Source organism: Amia ocellicauda, chromosome 21 (genome assembly GCF_036373705.1).
Source record: "Amia ocellicauda isolate fAmiCal2 chromosome 21, fAmiCal2.hap1, whole genome shotgun sequence".
Lineage (NCBI taxonomy): Eukaryota > Metazoa > Chordata > Actinopteri > Amiiformes > Amiidae > Amia > Amia ocellicauda.
In genome coordinates, this window is record NC_089870.1 from 2,527,954 (window position 1) to 2,546,899 (window position 18,946).

The 18,946-nt window shown below is 38.4% G+C and overlaps 1 protein-coding gene across 2 annotated transcripts in view; it reads left to right on the plus strand.

The window, feature by feature from the left end:
- The window catches only part of mta1 (metastasis associated 1), an 81,779-nt gene that overhangs the window by 20,107 nt on the left and 42,726 nt on the right, over positions 1 to 18,946 (plus strand). For both annotated transcript variants that reach the window (XM_066694098.1, XM_066694099.1), the window contains exons 2-3: positions 5,076 to 5,143; positions 6,818 to 6,911. In XM_066694098.1, the coding sequence (XP_066550195.1) occupies positions 5,076 to 5,143; positions 6,818 to 6,911 (162 nt within the window). The remainder of the gene's footprint in view (positions 1 to 5,075; positions 5,144 to 6,817; positions 6,912 to 18,946) is intronic.

Sequence of the window (18,946 nt, forward strand, 5' to 3'; positions counted from 1 at the left end):
CATCTGACTACAACACTTTCACCCAGTTCTCCTCTGAATCATTCAGATGTTCATTGGCAAACTTCAGACGGGCCTGTAAATGTGCTTTCTTGAGCAGGGGGACCTTGCGGGGGCTGCAGGATTTCAGTCCTTCACGGCGTAGTGTGTTACCACTTGGTGATTATGGTCCCAGCTGCCTTGAGATCCTTAACCATATCCTCCCGTGTAGTTCTGGGCTGATTCCTCATCGTTCTCATGATCATTGAAACTCCACGAGGTGAGATCTTGCATGGAGCCCCAGACTGAGGGAGACTGACAGTTATTTTGTGTTTCTTCCATTTGCGAATAATCGCACCAACTGTTGTCACCTTCTCACCAAGCTGCTTGGCGATGGTCTTGTAGCCCATTCCAGCCTTGTGTAGGTCTACAATCTTGTCCCTGACATCCTTGGACAGCTCTTTGGTCTTGGCCGTGGTGGAGAGTTTGGAATCTGATTGATTGATTGGTTCTGTGGACAGGTGTCTTTTATACAGGTAACGAGCTGATCTCAGCTCGTTACCTGTATAAAAGACACCTGGGAGCCAGAAATCTTGCTGATTGATAGGGGATCAAATACTTATTTCCCTCATTAACATGCAAGTCAATTTGTAACTTTTTTTAAATGTGTTTTTCTGGATTTGTTTGTTGTTATTCTGTCTCTCACTGTTAAAATACACTTACCATTAAAATTATAGACTGATCATTTCTTTGTCAGTGGGCAAACATACAAAATCAGCAGGGGATCAAATACTTTTTCCCCTCACTGTATGTGTATATATATACACTCACCTAAAGGATTATTAGGAACACCATACTAATACTGTGTTTGACCCCCTTTCGCCTTCAGAACTGCCTTAATTCTACGTGGCATTGATTCAACAAGGTGCTGAAAGCATTCTTTAGAAATGTTGGCCCATATTGATAGGATAGCATCTTGCAGTTGATGGAGATTTGTGGGATGCACATCCAGGGCACGAAGCTCCCGTTCCACCACATCCCAAAGATGCTCTATTGGGTTGAGATCTGGTGACTGTGGGGGCCAGTTTAGTACAGTGAACTCATTGTCATGTTCAAGAAACCAATTTGAAATGATTCGACCTTTGTGACATGGTGCATTATCCTGCTGGAAGTAGCCATCAGAGGATGGGTACATGGTGGTCATAAAGGGATGGACATGGTCAGAAACAATGCTCAGGTAGGCCGTGGCATTTAAACGATGCCCAATTGGCACTAAGGGGCCTAAAGTGTGCCAAGAAAACATCCCCCACACCATTACACCACCACCACCAGCCTGCACAGTGGTAACAAGGCATGATGGATCCATGTTCTCATTCTGTTTACGCCAAATTCTGACTTTACCATCTGAATGTCTCAACAGAAATCGAGACTCATCAGACCAGGCAACATTTTTCCAGTCTTCAACTGTCCAATTTTGGTGAGCTTGTGCAAATTGTAGCCTCTTTTTCCTATTTGTAGTGGAGATGAGTGGTACCCGGTGGGGTCTTCTGCTGTTGTAGCCCATCCGCCTCAAGGTTGTACGTGTTGTGGCTTCACAAATGCTTTGCTGCATACCTCGGTTGTAACGAGTGGTTATTTCAGTCAAAGTTGCTCTTCTATCAGCTTGAATCAGTCGGCCCATTACCCTCTGACCTCTAGCATCAACAAGGCATTTTCGCCCACAGGATTGCCGCATACTGGATGTTTTTCCCTTTTCACACCATTCTTTGTAAACCCTAGAAATGTTTGTGCGTGAAAATCCCAGTAACTGAGCACATTGTGAAATACTCAGACCGGCCCGTCTGGCACCAACAACCATGCCACGCTCAAAATTGCTTAAATCACCTTTCTTTCCCATTCAGACATTCAGTTTGGAGTTCAGGAGATTGTCTTGACCAGGACCACACCCCTAAATGCATTGAAGCAACTGCCATGTGATTGGTTGGTTAGATAATTGCATTAATGAGAAATTGAACAGGTGTTCCTAATAATCCTTTAGGTGAGTGTATATATATATATATATATATATATATTTAATTAGGGCTGTAACGATTTTTGAGCCACGGTTCGTTTCATACTTTTTTGGGGGGGAAGGGGGGCGGTGAATAATTGTTGAACCTATTGGTGATTTAATAAAGAAACTTTTTTTCTTATTTACCTCATCATAAAGTTTAGGCAACACTTTTTGGGTGAAATGCGGTCGGCTTGGCACTACATATCTGGGTTCCAGCACGCGGAGCAAATTTTTGAATCCGTTGTTTTCAACCACTGAAAAGGTGCACATATTCAGGACCATGAAAGCGCCAATTACATTGGTAATATTGCCATCCCTATACTCCACTGGATAACCAAAGTATTCCCATACTACTGAGTTGTATGTCCTGGGAGGGTCTGCAATTTCAGGGTTATTAGCCATCTTGAGATAACTGAATAGCTCAACTTTGCAGGCGTGGACACATGATTGGAAAAGTGGTCACATGACACGTAGTTGGAAGATGCTAAAACAAGTGTAAAGTCATACTTGCCTTTACTTACTAACTAAATAGAATAATAATTTCATGATTTACATGTAATGTGTACTGTGAAATGAGAAAATTAATTTTGTTGTAGTGGAATTTTACTGTAGTGTGTGTAAAGAGCTCAAGGGGCTGCATCTGTAACTGATGGCAGGCTGCTGAGGTTGGAGAGGGGCGTGTGTCGCGATTCATGCTATGTAATTCTATATAGCATTATATGTGAAACATCTATCTATCTATCTATCTATATATATAAAAAAAAAAGTTATTGAACCGCGACAGAGGATCATGGATGTTTGTATTCCGGTTGCGGTTCGCGTATCGTTACAGCCCTAATAAATATATATGTATGTGTATGTATATATGTATGTGTATATAGACTCCTCAGCTTGTAAGACATGAAAAGTCTCTACCTGCATTTCAGAGGGAGTAGTGTTCCACTCCCTTGCTCTGTCATCTGTAGGACTGGTTAGGATGTAATATATTTGGATATGGAAAATGTACAGTGATCCTCTGAAAACCCCAATCACCAGCTTATCCATTTTAATTTTATGCATAGGATCTACTTAAGCCCTCAAATACGGTATTTGATGAAATGTTTACCAACATCTAGTGAGCTCTATTGCATACATGCTATTGGAATGTGCTGATGTGAGCATGTTTTGGACCCGGATTTCTTCAACCTTATCTACAATCCTTGGGAAAGACCGGCCTCACAGCAGCTACAAATGCTAGCGTTGCGTATCCTGCCTCCACACTCTCTTCCATGGCCTTTTTGGCTCCACTTTTCTTGATATTATCTATCTTGAGCTTTCAACTGCACAGATACATTACTGGCCTGGAAGGCGGCAGCTGTTTCTGTCAAGGCATTGATCGGGGTTGGGGGGTGTGGGAGGTGGTTGCCACCAATGGATGGGGGTGGAAATAGAGGGGTGTTTTTATATGTTGCTTTGTCATGTTACTTTCTTTGCTTTTCCCTTCAGATATAATGTGTGATCACAAAACTATATCTGTGACAGTTCTATTATGAGGAGAACAGTGGAATATGAGAACAATCCCTTAAATAACTGCCTTCCATGCTTCTTGTTTGCTGTTAGTTGATAGCCCAGCATCCTAGGCCTAAGTGTGTTAGAGAGAAGGAAGCACAGGGTTAACATCAGGCAACCAACCAACAGTGAGGCCTGCGGGGGATGTACTGCTGAGAAACAGGCCAGAGCCAGCCTGGAGCTGGGCCAGGATTCTGTTAAGAAGAGAGAGAGAGTACAGTCACTCACACACACATATGCTCGTGCACATACACACACACACACACACACACACACACACACACACACACACACACACACACGGATACAAACACATGCACACACACTCACCATTCTCATTGACTGTACACTCCTTTTGAAAGAGTTTGAGTTTATTTCTTTCTCACAGTAATAGACGGTAAATATTTTGTGATATTTCAAACACATCAAATACGAAATCTACCCCTTAAAAAAATATTTAATAAAAATAAAAGACAGCACTTACAAAAATAAACTTAAAATCACAAAAATATTACATATAACATTTACAATGGACTTTAAAAGCTTAATTTTGTGTTTTGTTCTGTCTGAGATATTAAACAATTGATTATGGTTTTGGAGGAGCCTACTGATTCAATCCCTCTTCTTAATGGGAGATGATCATTTTAAAGGATGGTCAGGTTCATGCATCTTCAGCACCAATCTTGATTGTAATGTTGGGAGCCTTGGCTGGATGTTTCCATTCCTTGATATTATTTTGACAGCCCTTGGTACATTCAACAGATAGCATACTGGCATACTCTAATTAAGGTCTGATCAGAGAGCAGTAGTTGTCCACCAGGTCCTCAGTGGGAAGGCCATTTCTACCCACCACGATCAGCAAAAATATGAGTTTCATCAAAATCCAATATCCAGTGTATCATCAAATATGGTTTTCTGAGTAGATCAAACAGCATGAAAAGATAGTGAGACCACCCCACCCTGAGGAACCCCAGATGAACCCAGATCTCTCCATGAGCTAAATGTCCCATTTGCTACAGCTCTCTGTCTTCTACCTGTTCTATAACTATCTAACCAAGTGAGGAGCTGTGGACAAAGGTTCATGCTTGTCAGATGCTCAACGAGTTTAACAAAAGCTTTTGACATGTCTGTTAGTAGGGCACGAACCATCGTAGGTTATTTTGAATCAGTCTCTGTCAACCATGTGTAAGCGATTCTAACCAAGGCAGACATTTGCTGCCTTCCATTATATGGGTACAGATCCTAGCTGGTAGGAGGTGTTCACCAAATGTTACCACCGTGGCCAAATATTCTGCAAACTGTCAAGAGCTGTCCTCTGAGGACATTGACCACTGAAAAGACTAGCTTTTGAAAGGTTAAATTATTTTTGTTTCTAATGTGTTCCTAGGCAGGCATGGAAAATATGTTTTGAATTAAAATTTTACTCCTTTTTTTGTTGTTGGTGGTGGTTTTTGTTTTAATTTTAAATCTGATCTGGTCTTTGTTTTTGTCTTTGCAGATTACGTCTATTTTGAAAATTCATCCAGTAACCCCCTTTTGATAAGAAGGATAGAAGAACTTAACAAGGTATGTGATTCTGGCCCTATTTTCTTTCCTACACAGGCTTCCACACTGTTGTGTCTGTGTGTAGTGTGTGTTGTGTGTAGAGTGGACTGTGTCTGATGCCCTACATAAGACAGAACTGAAGAGTAATTGAGATGTTATTATGTGATTAAAATACAGGTCATTTTCTGCCCTTCTTGGACAGAATCCCAAGTCATGACAGTGTGTTGGCACCTGCCTCTGTGCGGCAGGTGAATAATGCATATGCTCTGTGTAAAGCTAATATCTTCTGTTGTTGGTTTTTATTCTCTTGGTACATGTTTAGGATGTAGCTTTAGTTTTTGCAGCAAACTCGGTGTGTTACTTTGCAAAGTAACCCCAGGTATTTTGGGGCATCAAAGACAATTCTTTATAGTGTATGTTGGGAACATTGCATTTCACAAGGAAAGGTCAAAACACTACTGTGGTCTAGGTGAAAGCACAAAATCCTGAATCGTGTATCAGGATGACCTCGCAGATGTCACTTCAATGGCAGTGGCGAGATTTCCTGCAATCCCAGCTCTGCCAAAACGTGTCCCGCAAGCTGGTCTGGATAGATTTAGACCGCAGCTGTTTGACACATTGTGGCAATATCGACAGGCTACTGGGGGGAGAAAAAACTTTTCTGAGGTCAAAGCGCATGTGTTTTTACACAAATAATGAGCCATGAGATCTGTATTCTGGGCTTTTTTTCATTGGTTTTGGGCAATGCATAATGATGGAAAATATAGAAACATTAAGGAACTTAAATCTAGGGCAGCCAAAACATGTGCCCATTTTACACCAGTAAATGTTTATTTACATTTAAATTTGTCTTAAAGTACTAAATATGGCAGCATCCTGTTTGCACATTTGAGATTACATAATTGGATATTGTAGCTCCAGTCTGCCTGTCAAGTAGGATGTTGAATATTGTCATACTAAGGTCTAGATTAAATCAAAACTTTAACAAATATGCACTCAGTCACAGTTTATTTTATTGTTAAATACCACTTTCTGCTATTTAGTAGGGGCAGGCAATGTTAACTGGAATTCATATCACATTATTTTCCACCATCCAGGCAATTACGGTATGATATCACGATATAGAAACAAACAAAAACCGCCCACCCCTACTATTTAGAAATTAAAAAAAAAAATGCATAGGGTAAAAGTTTGTCATTTAGTAAGTTGGTTTATAACTGATTTAATAGTATATCAAACACAGGATTATACTGGACTTCACTCTAAACTGACCAGAGCTCATGATTAAATGTTGCCAATGAAAATAAATGTAAAAGTCTGTGACATTTTGGTGCAACGTTGAATTGAAATCATGAAAGGTTTGACCACATCAAACCAGAGGAGGTTTTCCAGATCAGCAGGGACACATGCACCTGGGGACACAAATGGAAATTGGGCTTCAAGGCATTCAAAACAGGAGACACTTCTTCACACAGAGAGTCGTCACAATCTGGAACAAACTCCCCAGCGATGTGGTTGAAGCTGAAAATTTGGGAAGATTTAAAAATACACTGGATAGGATCCTTGGATCACTTAGTTACTAATGGACACCAAACGAGCACGATGGGTCGAATGGCCTCCTCTTGTTTGTAATCTTTATGTTCTTATGAAATAAATGGTAATTAAGATTGAAAGAGTCTTGATCTCCTCTTTCAGACTGCGAATGGCAACGTTGAAGCCAAGGTGGTGTGTTTCTACAGGAGGCGGGACATCTCCAGTACCCTCATTGCATTGGCGGACAAGCATGCAAGTAAGTGGCGACTCCATAAGGGCTGTTCACAGTGCATCAGGACAGGATGGCTGAATTCAAGCAATGTGTTGAATAGGAGAAAGCCCCATGTCTACAGTGAATACAAAAAAGATTTGGGATAGTAGTCCATTCATAGGTGAGCTGATGAAACAGCTTTTAGTTGTGACATTGCTTGAGTTTTTTTAATAAATGTTTGCTTTCGCTTTGTGCTAATAACTGCAGGGAGATGTGGATGTTGATAAGATCTTGTAAACACCTCGCTAGTGCTGGATAAAAATATTGATTTTCTGATTAATTGGGATTCTAGTTTGGACGATCTGATATCGATTCTTAAAATCCTGAGATCGATCTTATGAATCTATGCATTTTCTTAGTGAATGAAAAAATGTTGCTGCCTGGTCAAACATATGGGTGAACAGGAAAAAATAAAAGGTCTGCCCCTGTTTCCTTTCATATTAGTTTCTGTTTCGCACACACACTATACTTAGCCTTGCACTATTTTGAAAGTTGAGGTATGTTTACTTAACTGATTTTATTCAGACTGTAGTGAAATAGAAAATGTTGCTTTTGAGTAATAATACATCAGGTAGCTAATACATGTGGTTGTGTACTTTTTTGAACGACGACTTGCACTATTATGAATAACACACCCGGAGCCTTGGTTAATTTTCCATTATTTTATGGTAGTTTATAAATGAGTTTTGTTTTTGAGTATTTTCATTTATTTTTTGTAAAAGCAAAAGCAATTTATTTTAGTTATTTATATTTGTTAAATAAATAGCAATTCAATCTAATGTTTTGGGCCTGGTCCTCAATGTTTAACATTAATCTTTAGTAAGTTGATACCGTATATAATATCTACCATTTTATATAAATTAGAGGGTTCCCTGTGCAGTTCATAGCAGTAATTATCAGAGAATCTCTCTCATAACCATTATTGGTATTTTAATTATCACTATTCCCAAATTTAATTTAATTCAAATCGAATTGGGAGATCAGTGCTGATACCCAGCCCTACTTCTTGCCATCTGCTTAGGCTTCAGAGATGGTTTCTATGGCACCAGTCTTCAACTGTCTAATAATGCTTCGGTTCCACTGGCTTAAGTGTCCTTGCCGTACTGTGCCGTGCCATGCCAGACGCGTCATTCAGGCAGTCACAGATCACTCAGTTTCGATCAGATTTCTTTGCAAATGGGCTTGTTTTGTCCAGAACATCCTAACAATTAATCCAGTATATATTATTTGATTTTTGTCAAACATAGAAATTCAGATCCAGTTATGTAAAATCACTGTGTACTATTAGTACACTGTAAACAGAATTTTCCATCTTGACATTTTGAGCTCTCTACAGGTATGTGTTGCTTCTATATTTTCTGAGATTTTGTATTCCTACTAAGACCAAGTATCCCCCCACTTCCAATTTCAGAATGCGGTGGAGAGTATAACATTTTTTTTAGAAAGCTGAGAGTCTCAGCTTTCATGGGATACCAAACACTTGGCAAACAACACAACAGTGAAAAGTATGCAAGGGATTAAAGAGAAGCACACAGATTTGGTGCCCTTTTAAGGCTACCAGAAGGGTTTGTCAGCTTAAGGGGTTAAATTTTGTTAAACAAAACGATTCCATGATTTCTTTATCCCCAATTGTTTATTTGTTCTATGCTTTAATTTGAGTACATTGAGATGTTAAACTGCGTAAATTTCAATAAAAACTGGAAAAATTTAGGTGTTCTAAAACTTTTGACCAGTTGTGTATACTGCTGCTAAATAAACCTGCTGATTTTGCCAGGATTATTGGTGCACAGCTCTAATAAGCACATTTTTAATTAAACCTACATTCTGTCATGATATGGTAACATGATCACTTTGTGCAAGACACCCTAAATATATGTAAAACAATTATTCAATGTTTAATATTTAAATATATTTAAAAAGTGAGTGAGTGCGCTGACGTCTTATGTCTTTAACTTACTGTGTGAAATCTCATTTGAGCTCTCTCTGTATACCGGCATTCTTTGTACACAGATAATGGAAATTAAGGTGGAGTGGAGTAGAAAAGTAGACACTCATCCACTATAAGTACAAGAAGTTCAAACGAAAGATGAAATATGGTTGACCAATCACTTTCTAAGAACATCTGTCCAATCAGGCAGTGGCCAAACCCTGTGCACAGCTATCTGTATTTGAGAGCCAAGCAGCACTGTGATTGGACGTCACAACTGCTTAACACACTGCATAAGACACTCGCTTATCCTGATTTACTTCAAATCGAAATATACATTCTAAATCCTTGTAGGTTTTCTAATGGAGAGCTGAACAGTATTTATTGCAAAACATACATGTGCCCAGTATAGGTGTGTAAGTACAAGATCTATTTCTTCAGTAAAAACATTTTTTTTCTTTAACTAGAGAAATACTCACACACTCCTATACTGTACACAGGGAGGCAAAGAGAGAGAGATTTTTGGGGAGACAGGATTGCTCCCTGCATGTGATGTAAAGCAACATAATTCAGGTAGTGAGAGAGAGGCATGTGTGTCATGTGAGAAAGATTCTTATTTTGGATCAATTATTAATGGTAGAGCTTCAGGATGCAATGCAGCCAACGCTACACAATCAAAATACTAGTACTGAAAAGGTGTTTTCTGTTGATCATTAGTTTCAAGAGGTAATCCACCATTGAGAGCTGGCTGTGACACAGTAGATTTCAGGGTTGTGGAGCCCCAAATCCAGCAGTTTTTGTCAGTGGATAGCCCAACAGGGCGGGTGGGTCTGCCCCACCAGCTGCCTCCCCCTGCTCCTGAGAGATGACAGTGACCTAACACATTCCTCTCTGTGCTGGAGCTCCTTGTGGCCAGGAAGGAAGCAGTGGGTGTGGAGAGAGCGAGAGAGAAACCAGACTAGATGACAAAAAGAACAAGACTATTATTATTTATTTATTTATTTATTTATTGGGAGATGCTTTTATCCAGGGTGACTTACAGGTTACAGTAGCAATACAAAAGTACACAATTCAAATAAAGAATAATAAAAGTACAGTTAAAATTTTTAGATTATATATAGAGATAATATAAAATACAAAGCATACATCCTAGTTCAATAGGAAAAAGTGCGGACATGATGCGGTGAAGGGGCATAGGATAAATCGCAAATAAACAACAGGAGTTCTAGCAAGCTATAAGCAAACAGCATAATGAAACATAGTTATATGAAGTGCAAAATTACAGGAGAGCTGAACAGCTCAGGAGAATAACCAGTCTGAACAGATGTGTCTTGAGTGTTTGCTGGAAGGTGGTGAGGGACTTAATAAATTAAATTAATAAGTTTGCAATACCTTACCCTAGTGAACGGTCATTTTAGGGGTAGAACTTAATGGTTTCCACCCGTTTGTCTGCATTGACATTTTATATTTAGCTAATGCCAAATCAATTGGTTAAAATCAATGACAGAAATGATACAGCTTCTGTGTTTAGTGTTTTGCTGTTCTTTTTAAAGCACATTACTCAATGATTAACACCACCAGAGGACTGACTGTCTCTCTGTAGTGCACATTAATTTCTTCTGAAATGTGTCGAATTGGGCTGACTAGCTATGACTAGCAGTTGGCTTGGGTAGAGGTGCTTAAAATTCAATGAGAAAGTGTAAAGCAGTAGTATGAGTTGTATTACCCATGATTCCAGTGTAACTGTGTAGCATTTGTATTGCCCACACCAAATTGGGATGTTTATGAAGGTATTGAAATTGATTAACAGGTGAAACCCTGCAGGGACCTTGAGTTTTAATGAGGGCTAGGAAGTGAGCTTATTTGTTTGACTTTGGCACACTACACAAAGTACATTACATAGCAATGCACGTTCTGATGTATAGCTTTAACATGGGAGCTTAAGCGTAGAGCCAGATTGAAAAACAGAGACAGACAGATGCCACTCCCTTGAGCAGCTGACTGTGGCAAGGTCCCCCCCCTTTCCATACACTCACTGGGCCCAACCAAGCCTCCTGCAGTGACGAGATTGCACTGTAATGCGATGTGGTTACTGGCTCGGGGAGAAGAAACCACTCCTTCTTTATAGCTCTGTATGTTTTATTTTATGTTAATATATGTGTGTATATCTATCTATCTATCTATCTATCTATCTATCTATCTATCTATATATACATTTTGGGCTGCGTCGATTAATCAGTTGTATTAACTAATGAATTGGTTGACGATCAAATATTTTCTATAATTAAAAGAGCAGATTTATTTTTTTTTTTTTTCATTATAATGATTGGTGATTATACTTTTAACACTTGACACGCCAACATTTTGAACTACCTACAACAGCCAAAACCTCTAATTTTAACCGACAGCTCTTTAAACGCTGTGGTATAATAATGATCGTATAGAACTAGCACAAATTCAGTATTTAAATGGCAATATCAACATAAAACATTAAAATTATTGATATAAATAACATGAAAGCATTTTTTTCTAATGGCATACACTGCACAGTCAAAACAAATAAATGAAACAAGTGTTTATTTGCGGGGTAATCTCTGTATCCACTCAATCTGACTGCAGTTGTAAGAAGACAATTTTAATATACAATGCATGTTTTTTTTTCAAGCACATGAAATACTGTAGACAGGTGAGATAGAGATTGCAACCAGGCAGGATTGATTTATAATGGATTTATAATCTTTTCTAGTTAAACATGTTTGTAACTTATTTATTTTATGCAACTAAAACACTGTAGGTGTATATTTAGGAAAAGTCATGAACAGGTATGCACAGTGTATTCAGGAACACAGTAATTCAAATGAATCGTTCAAACTGACCAGCTCAGCGTTTCTAGTGTGAAATTATAAAGGCAAATCACGCAAGAGATCACAGCTATAGTGCAGTAAGCTATCTGCGCACAAGCTGGATTCAGAAGGAAACATTGAAGACTAAGTAAAGGTTTTCTGTTTCATTTGCAAGCAATGTTTTTCTTACAAGGGTAGTGTGAGTAGTTTACAGTATAATTTGCGAACAAAACACCCGTTTGCTGTAGCGATTATAAGTTAGTTTGCTGTTTTTTTTTATATATATATATAATATATATTTTTTTAATATACATAAAAAAATGTTTTACCATTCTGTTCGGCATTGCTATAATATCAATACCTAGTATTTATTAAAGTATTACTATGTGGTACAACCACTTAAATACTGTTACTTATTTTAATAAGGGTACGATTATTCTACCGATTTATCAACTAATGCCCACTGATTAACCGATCACATATTTTAATCGACAGCCAGCCCTAATGCCTGTTGAGCGTGGCATACAATAATTGGGGGGACGACGACAATTTAACATCCCCGAAACCTACGCCTATGTGTGTGTGTGTGTGTGTGTGTGTGTGTGTGTGTATATATATATATATATATATGTATATATGTATATGTACTCATGCTATTAAGGGTACCATATGTAGTTAAATGCCACAGCTGAGTCTTGTAATTGACTTGTCTTGTTTTATGTGTCAGGAATATGAGGTTATTATTTATTTCTCCCCATGGTGGGCTGCTGTAGACACTACAATGTCATTCACTACCTTTTGTCTTTTAGCAGAGGTTTAAAATAAAAGCCACATTGATATCACAGATATTGCTGTAGATTTGTGTTCCAAATCGATCTCTTTTCGCCCAATTTAGAATAGTGTTCCTCCCTCCGCAGGTGATTCTGTATAGTGTTGTCCAACTCTGATTAGAAAGCTCTCTTCATGGACACAAACCCAAATAAACTGAATAGTTTACAGCCCTCTGTAGAATGTGACTTAAAAAAAACATTAGGCCTACGTTAAGTGCTCCAGGTTCTTATTTTTGATTATGTATTTCAGTTGCTGAAGTCATATTATGTGATTTTGATCAATAAGGATGACAAAAGTAATTAGAGATCAATAGACTAAATGCTAAAACAGCAGCAACAACAAATTATCTTAAAAGATTACTTTAATGGATTTCCCTTCAGACATGTACTTATAATTTACTCAAGACACATCTTTTCAGACAGTATTTGTAATTTAGTCATTTACTCTCCTGTAAGATAGCACTTATACAACATTTTGTCATACTACTTGCCTTGCTTTACTAGTACTTGAATTGTTTGTTTATTTTGAGTTCCCCTATGCTCCCTTTCCCTTGGCCCTTGACTGTGACCTTGTCTGCACTTATCGGCTTTTACAATATAGGATGTAAGACCTTATATATTGTTTACTGTATAGCTCATATACGCTTGTGTACATTGGAATTTGTAAAATGTATTATGCCTTGAATTGCACTGTATTATTGCACTTGGTATTGCTCTTATATTTTCTAAGTTGCCCTGGACAAGGGCGTCTGCTAATAAATAAATAAAAATATAAACCTATTTTGAAAATTTGTATTGCCTGTAATGCATATGATACCGTCCGTCCACTATTTCCCATTAAATGGGGTATAGGATGAATTGTTTTTATTTATTTTGTCCCCTCTGTATTACATAACTCAAATTTAATATACATTTTAAATAAATTGTGAAGTAGAAAAGCAAAACAAACAATCCACTAGGAAAAAAAGTCAATCAAGATCTGGATGGTAGTGTGTCATAACCGATTTGTCCGTGTACTCTTGAGATTTAAAGAGGTGAATATTGGTGGAAGAGCAGTTCCTTAAAGAAAGCAAAACCTTAACTTTGTGAAAGTGCATGGCCTTTCAGTTTCATTTTCTCCATTGCTAAACCAGCAGCCTCAGTCCTCTGGTTCAGGCTAAACAATAGAACCCCAAAGAGCCCTATTAAAAGCACAGTAGTTGTTCCACTGGCACATAAAATACTGACTGCTGCTTTATAACCCATTGGTTTTACTATTCCATGTTGTCTTAAAGCTTGTGTTTTCACTGCCTTCTCATTGAAACACTAAGAGCCGGTAGACTATAGTTACAATCCCCTGCTTTAAGATCAGATAATATACTATAGTAGACTAGGAGCTGTAGATGGAATGTGGTTGGTCTGTTGGTTAGAACCCATCAGGAAATTGTTATTTAGATGGCTGTGTTTTTTGTGTTTTTTTTCAGGGCCTGCAGAGGAGAGAGAGAGAGGAATAATATTGAGGTTAACGTAGTTAGAACAATCAGTATTCAGAGTGAGGCAGTTATAAGAGGACAAATGTCCTTGTTTCATTTCAAACTGAAGAGTCTTTCCCTTCACTTTCTTAAAACCATTTCCAAGTGATATGCCTTTTCTACACTTTTTAGATTGAGGGCATGACGTACAAATATGAAACATTTTAATTATTTTGCTGGTAGAATTTGCTTGTGAAACCCCCACAACTGCTCTTTAATGTTGTGAAGTCTTTCCTTTTGTCCAGTGCATGGCATGTTTGGTAATTTTGTCTGGTCCAGGAATTTATTTGATGTTGACACTGAATGTTTAATCTGTGGGATCGTGCAATTAACATGTAGGGCCTATACATTTTCACCGGCCAACTGCTGTAACTGTCCACTTTACATGCTGTACTTGTAAGAGTGTTTGTGCTTTGTAGACCAAACAGTCCCATTGTTATTCCTGCAACCCACAGAGCATGAATCAGGATTATATCATTAAAGATACATATATTTATTCACTGTAGGTGCCTGGGGTTTTGGTACAGGAGGAGAAATGGTTTGAAAAATAAAAGGGGGGGAGCTCCATGGGAGGGAATGTGAGGGAATGTTCTTCTGCTAAACCATTACCTCTGTATGAAGCATCTTCTTTTAACCCACAAATGATGCACAGGGAAGGAGCTGCAGAGGTTGGGGGCGCAGTTTTCAAACTGATAAGAAAGAAGGTTTGCAGCTGAATTGCCGTGTTCATTGATAATTAATAATGAGTTCAGACAGGTGAGATGGAAAGGCAATTTGTTAAATGTATAGGCTGCATCTTGTGCCAGGCAGCTCTGTAGGATAATGAGAAATGAGGCCCAGATGAGGTGACCGGCCTGTTCCTCTATGCTCTTGGTGCCTAATGTTCAAGGGCATGTTTATTATTAAAGGGAGGCCGGCGGTCCCCCTCCCACCTCAACTATTCGTCTCAGCCCAGTAACTCTGTGAAATCCTCATTCCACCACTGAAGTCCCTTCAGAAGCCAACTTTGGAGCACCGTCCTTCAATTCCAACAGTAGTTTGTGAAAATAACATTGTTACATTGCAATTTATTTACTTACTTTCTAATTACTCAATGGGTGACTGCCACATAAATTAGATATTAGATGTTAGATGTATATTTTCAAAATATGTACATTTGTTAAAAATGGGCACTTCATTGGCACTGAGATGCTATATCTCAATACAGGCTGACTAAAGCTTATAGGAACTCATAGTGAGGCTTGTATATACACAAAGAGGGCTGAATCAACCAGTGTTGACCATTACATTGTCTGCAACTGCATTCTTTCGGTCACCTTGCCAGCTGTGGGTTCTTTCACTAATTCATTTGTAATAGGCAAGCTGATTCAATGAACAATGCATCTTAAAAATTTACAAATTTCTTGACATTTTGGTCAATTGCAGGTTTATGGCAGCAGATGCAAGCTGGCCCGTTTCTTCAGTTTGAATTCAGTTTTGATTTCCCGTAAGTTGTCGTTCGATATTGCTGTGTATTTATAGAGCCTTAGAGAAGTGGAACCTGCTGGCTAGGCTTAGCGGTTAAAGACTTGCCTTTAAACTCGGCCGTCAAACATAAATTCCAAATTTGTCATAGAATGGTGGCTTTGTTTGCCATAGGGGTGCTGCATTAAACCAGATGGAAAGCCACTACCAAGAGCTAGATTTTGCCAAGGGGAAAAATTCTTAATGCAATAAAAATTATTAGAGCATGACCGATATATTTTTTTGGGGTCCGATACCGATAATTGGGAAGCAAAATTTCCCGATTACCGATATATCTGCCGATGTTTACTTTTTTTTTTTTGCATGCAAAACAGACATTTTCTATCATGGATCCCTTAAATCTCTCCCTATCAGAGATAAATTGTGTCATATGCACTGAAGGCAGGCCTTTTACATTTTACGTGATAAACTTAACATTCATTTTCATCATAAATAACCACAAATCAAAAATTTAAAAACATTTATTAGAATAAGGGAGAATAAAGGAAAATTATGCATGTTCTATACATTAGAACAAATACCAAGGTATATGAGCAATTTCACACACAAATAGATTAGAGCAAATAATAAGATTTGTTAAGTGCTGGTTTGGCATATTTGCATTTTACACCCATCAGGTTCTATCGGGTTCACAAGTCCTGCTCAGCGCTCAATAGTGCCGATCACACAGGGACAGGTTATTATAGTGCAGGCAGCACAGCACAGCTGCATTTGTTTTAAATAAATATATTTAAACATGCCCTCGTAACTGTAACTTGTTAATACTTATGTTAAATGTATTGCAATACGAATCACAGCCAAAACACGATGTAAGATTTGAAATAGTTTTATAAATATCATGTGTAGTTTCAGTTTTATCCAGCATTGTCTGAGAGATGCGTCTTTGCACTCTCATTTTCTTTAGATTGTTCTCTGTGATCTGAGCATGCTTGTCATTTGGAGACTTGTCATTTTTGTTTGCTGATATCCAGTCAACATTATCAGCGAACATTTAATGTTCTTTATTTGAATTGCTATTGTGAATTTGAAAAGCGATTTAATTAACTTTTAAGTAAAAATGCACCTCTATGCCATAGTATACGGTAATCTTCAGTCATGATGAAAATAAACAATCAAAACAATGGATACTCAAATGCAGTACAGCTTTCAAAAACACTTTCTCTCGGTTATGAGGATTTTAGTAAAACACAAGTGTATTGGTTTATAAGCCCTGTGTTTCTCATTGGGGTGTGTGTTTCACCGGTGCCGCTGTGCATGAGAGTCACTGTGGAGTCGGAAGCTTCCAGCGAAACTAAAGCACCATCACTATGTTAAAAATAATTGTAAATAATTATAAAAATGACTTTAAAATCAAATAAACCAGTATTTATTTATTGTCTGAAGGCTGAGGAAGGTTTTTATCGTAATTTGATACAAATATTTAGCCAATAGTTTGAGAAAATATATCGGTGGGATATGTGCCGATACATATATTTCTGTAAAGGCAAATATCAGCCGATAATATCGGTGCTGCGATATATCCGTCGGACCCTAGAAATTATTCCAGTACAAGAGTACAACTCGAAGGACCAGGACTTTGTTGGCTTGGCTGACTTAAAGTGTGCTGCAGTCCTGTAGATAGTGCTGTTATTTGATTGTGTGACTATATGACTTGTTTCACCACAGCCAGAGATGTCTCGGTAGGGTTTTTGTAACGCTTGCCGCAGCTCAGGCCCATGTGCGGAGAGTGGGTGGCTAGATTGATCTTCCCCCAACCTCCTATATCCCTTAATTGCCTTTGTTCAGATTCTTAATCAAGCTGGTAATAAAGCCATGAGGCTCATAGTGAGGTGATGGACTGTTTTTTGGCTACCTCTCACCAGCCACCCCAACCCCCCTTTCACTTCATTCCTTTAATCCATTAGGTGATAGTTGGAATTGATTTCCTTTCATCTCCTTCCATTGCTGATCAGCCTAAAGCCGAGCTTGGCCAGTCTTCTCTCTGTGCCACACAAAATGGTGCTGGCTTTGCTTTGCATAACAGAGGTTCTCTTTGTTAGTTTTTTTTAAACTGTTTAAATTTTTGTTTAATTGTATTACTGTTGAGAGCTCTGTCAATACTGGATTGCCCATTATATCCATCTCCCTCTTTTTTCTCTTTCTGGACTGCAGCAGCTCTGCACAGTGTGAATGATCATTCTCTCCCTGAAGATGGTCAGAGTTCCTTATTAGAATCGGCCAGCACTGCAGTCGTCCACCAGCAGTTCAGCTCAGATCTGCATTTATGGGTTTTGTGTATGTGTTTTAGATTTTTGCCGCTAATAACACGCGTGTATCTGGCGATTCATCAGTCTTCCTTAACCGCAGCATCTCGTTAATCGTATTGTTTGAAAATGGAGAGTCAGTGAAGTAGAGGCACCGTGTTTGTCTGAACCGCTTTTTCTTTTTTGGGACAATTCATAGAAACGCAATGGGTAAAACAAGGCAGAACCAGACAAAGCCATCCCTACAAGCTAGCAACATTTGTGTTCTCTGCACCTTGTTTTGCTTTACCGTGGATGGCCTGTGCAATGCTCTTTGTATCCAGTGATGTACAGTCTGCTTCTTAAGAACAAACAACAAGGGGATTATAAGACGGCGTCAGTACGCAAATCCATGGGTGTCTGGACCGCTCACAATGATACTGCGAGACAAAATGTTTTGTTCTTCTTTTTTAAATGACTGAAAATAAAAGCTTTGGAAGTAACATAGACACAGGGTACATAGACACTCCATTAATGTCTGACATGAATAGCTAGTCTCTTCCAAGGTGAACATTTTCAGCTCAGCTTTATTCAACATTAGCCCTGACTCTCATTGTGTTTGAAAGAGTGTGAACTTATTCAACATCCAAAGTATTTGTGGATTTTTTTACCCTGAACTTGCATCCATCACTATACCAGACACAGCTGTTCTTAATGAAAATTCCTCTAGGTGTCCAAACACTGTGATTGGTTGGAGTTTACTTTTATTGTTTAACTTTTTTATTATTGTTTTTATTATTTATTTCGTAGCAGACAACCTTATTTACAAATTTCACAAGAAACATCACTAAGTGCAGTAAATGCAATTGGTGCAAAGCACAATAAGCACACATCCTAGTACAAATGAGTGCAAACATAAAATAATAGTTCAGTCCTTGGTATGTGCTAAGCGTTGGGGTAGACTTAAGAGCAGGAGAAGTTAGTTAAATGATAAAAGTGCTAAAAATATATAAGTAATCAGGAACATAGTTTAATAACTTCCTGTCAAGTAATTTTAAACCCCCAAATAAAGCAATATTAAGGACATTAAAGGATGATTATTTGGCCTTCCAAATGTCGTCTATAGAGCTACATCTAGGACCCTCCTTTCCACTACTAGAAAT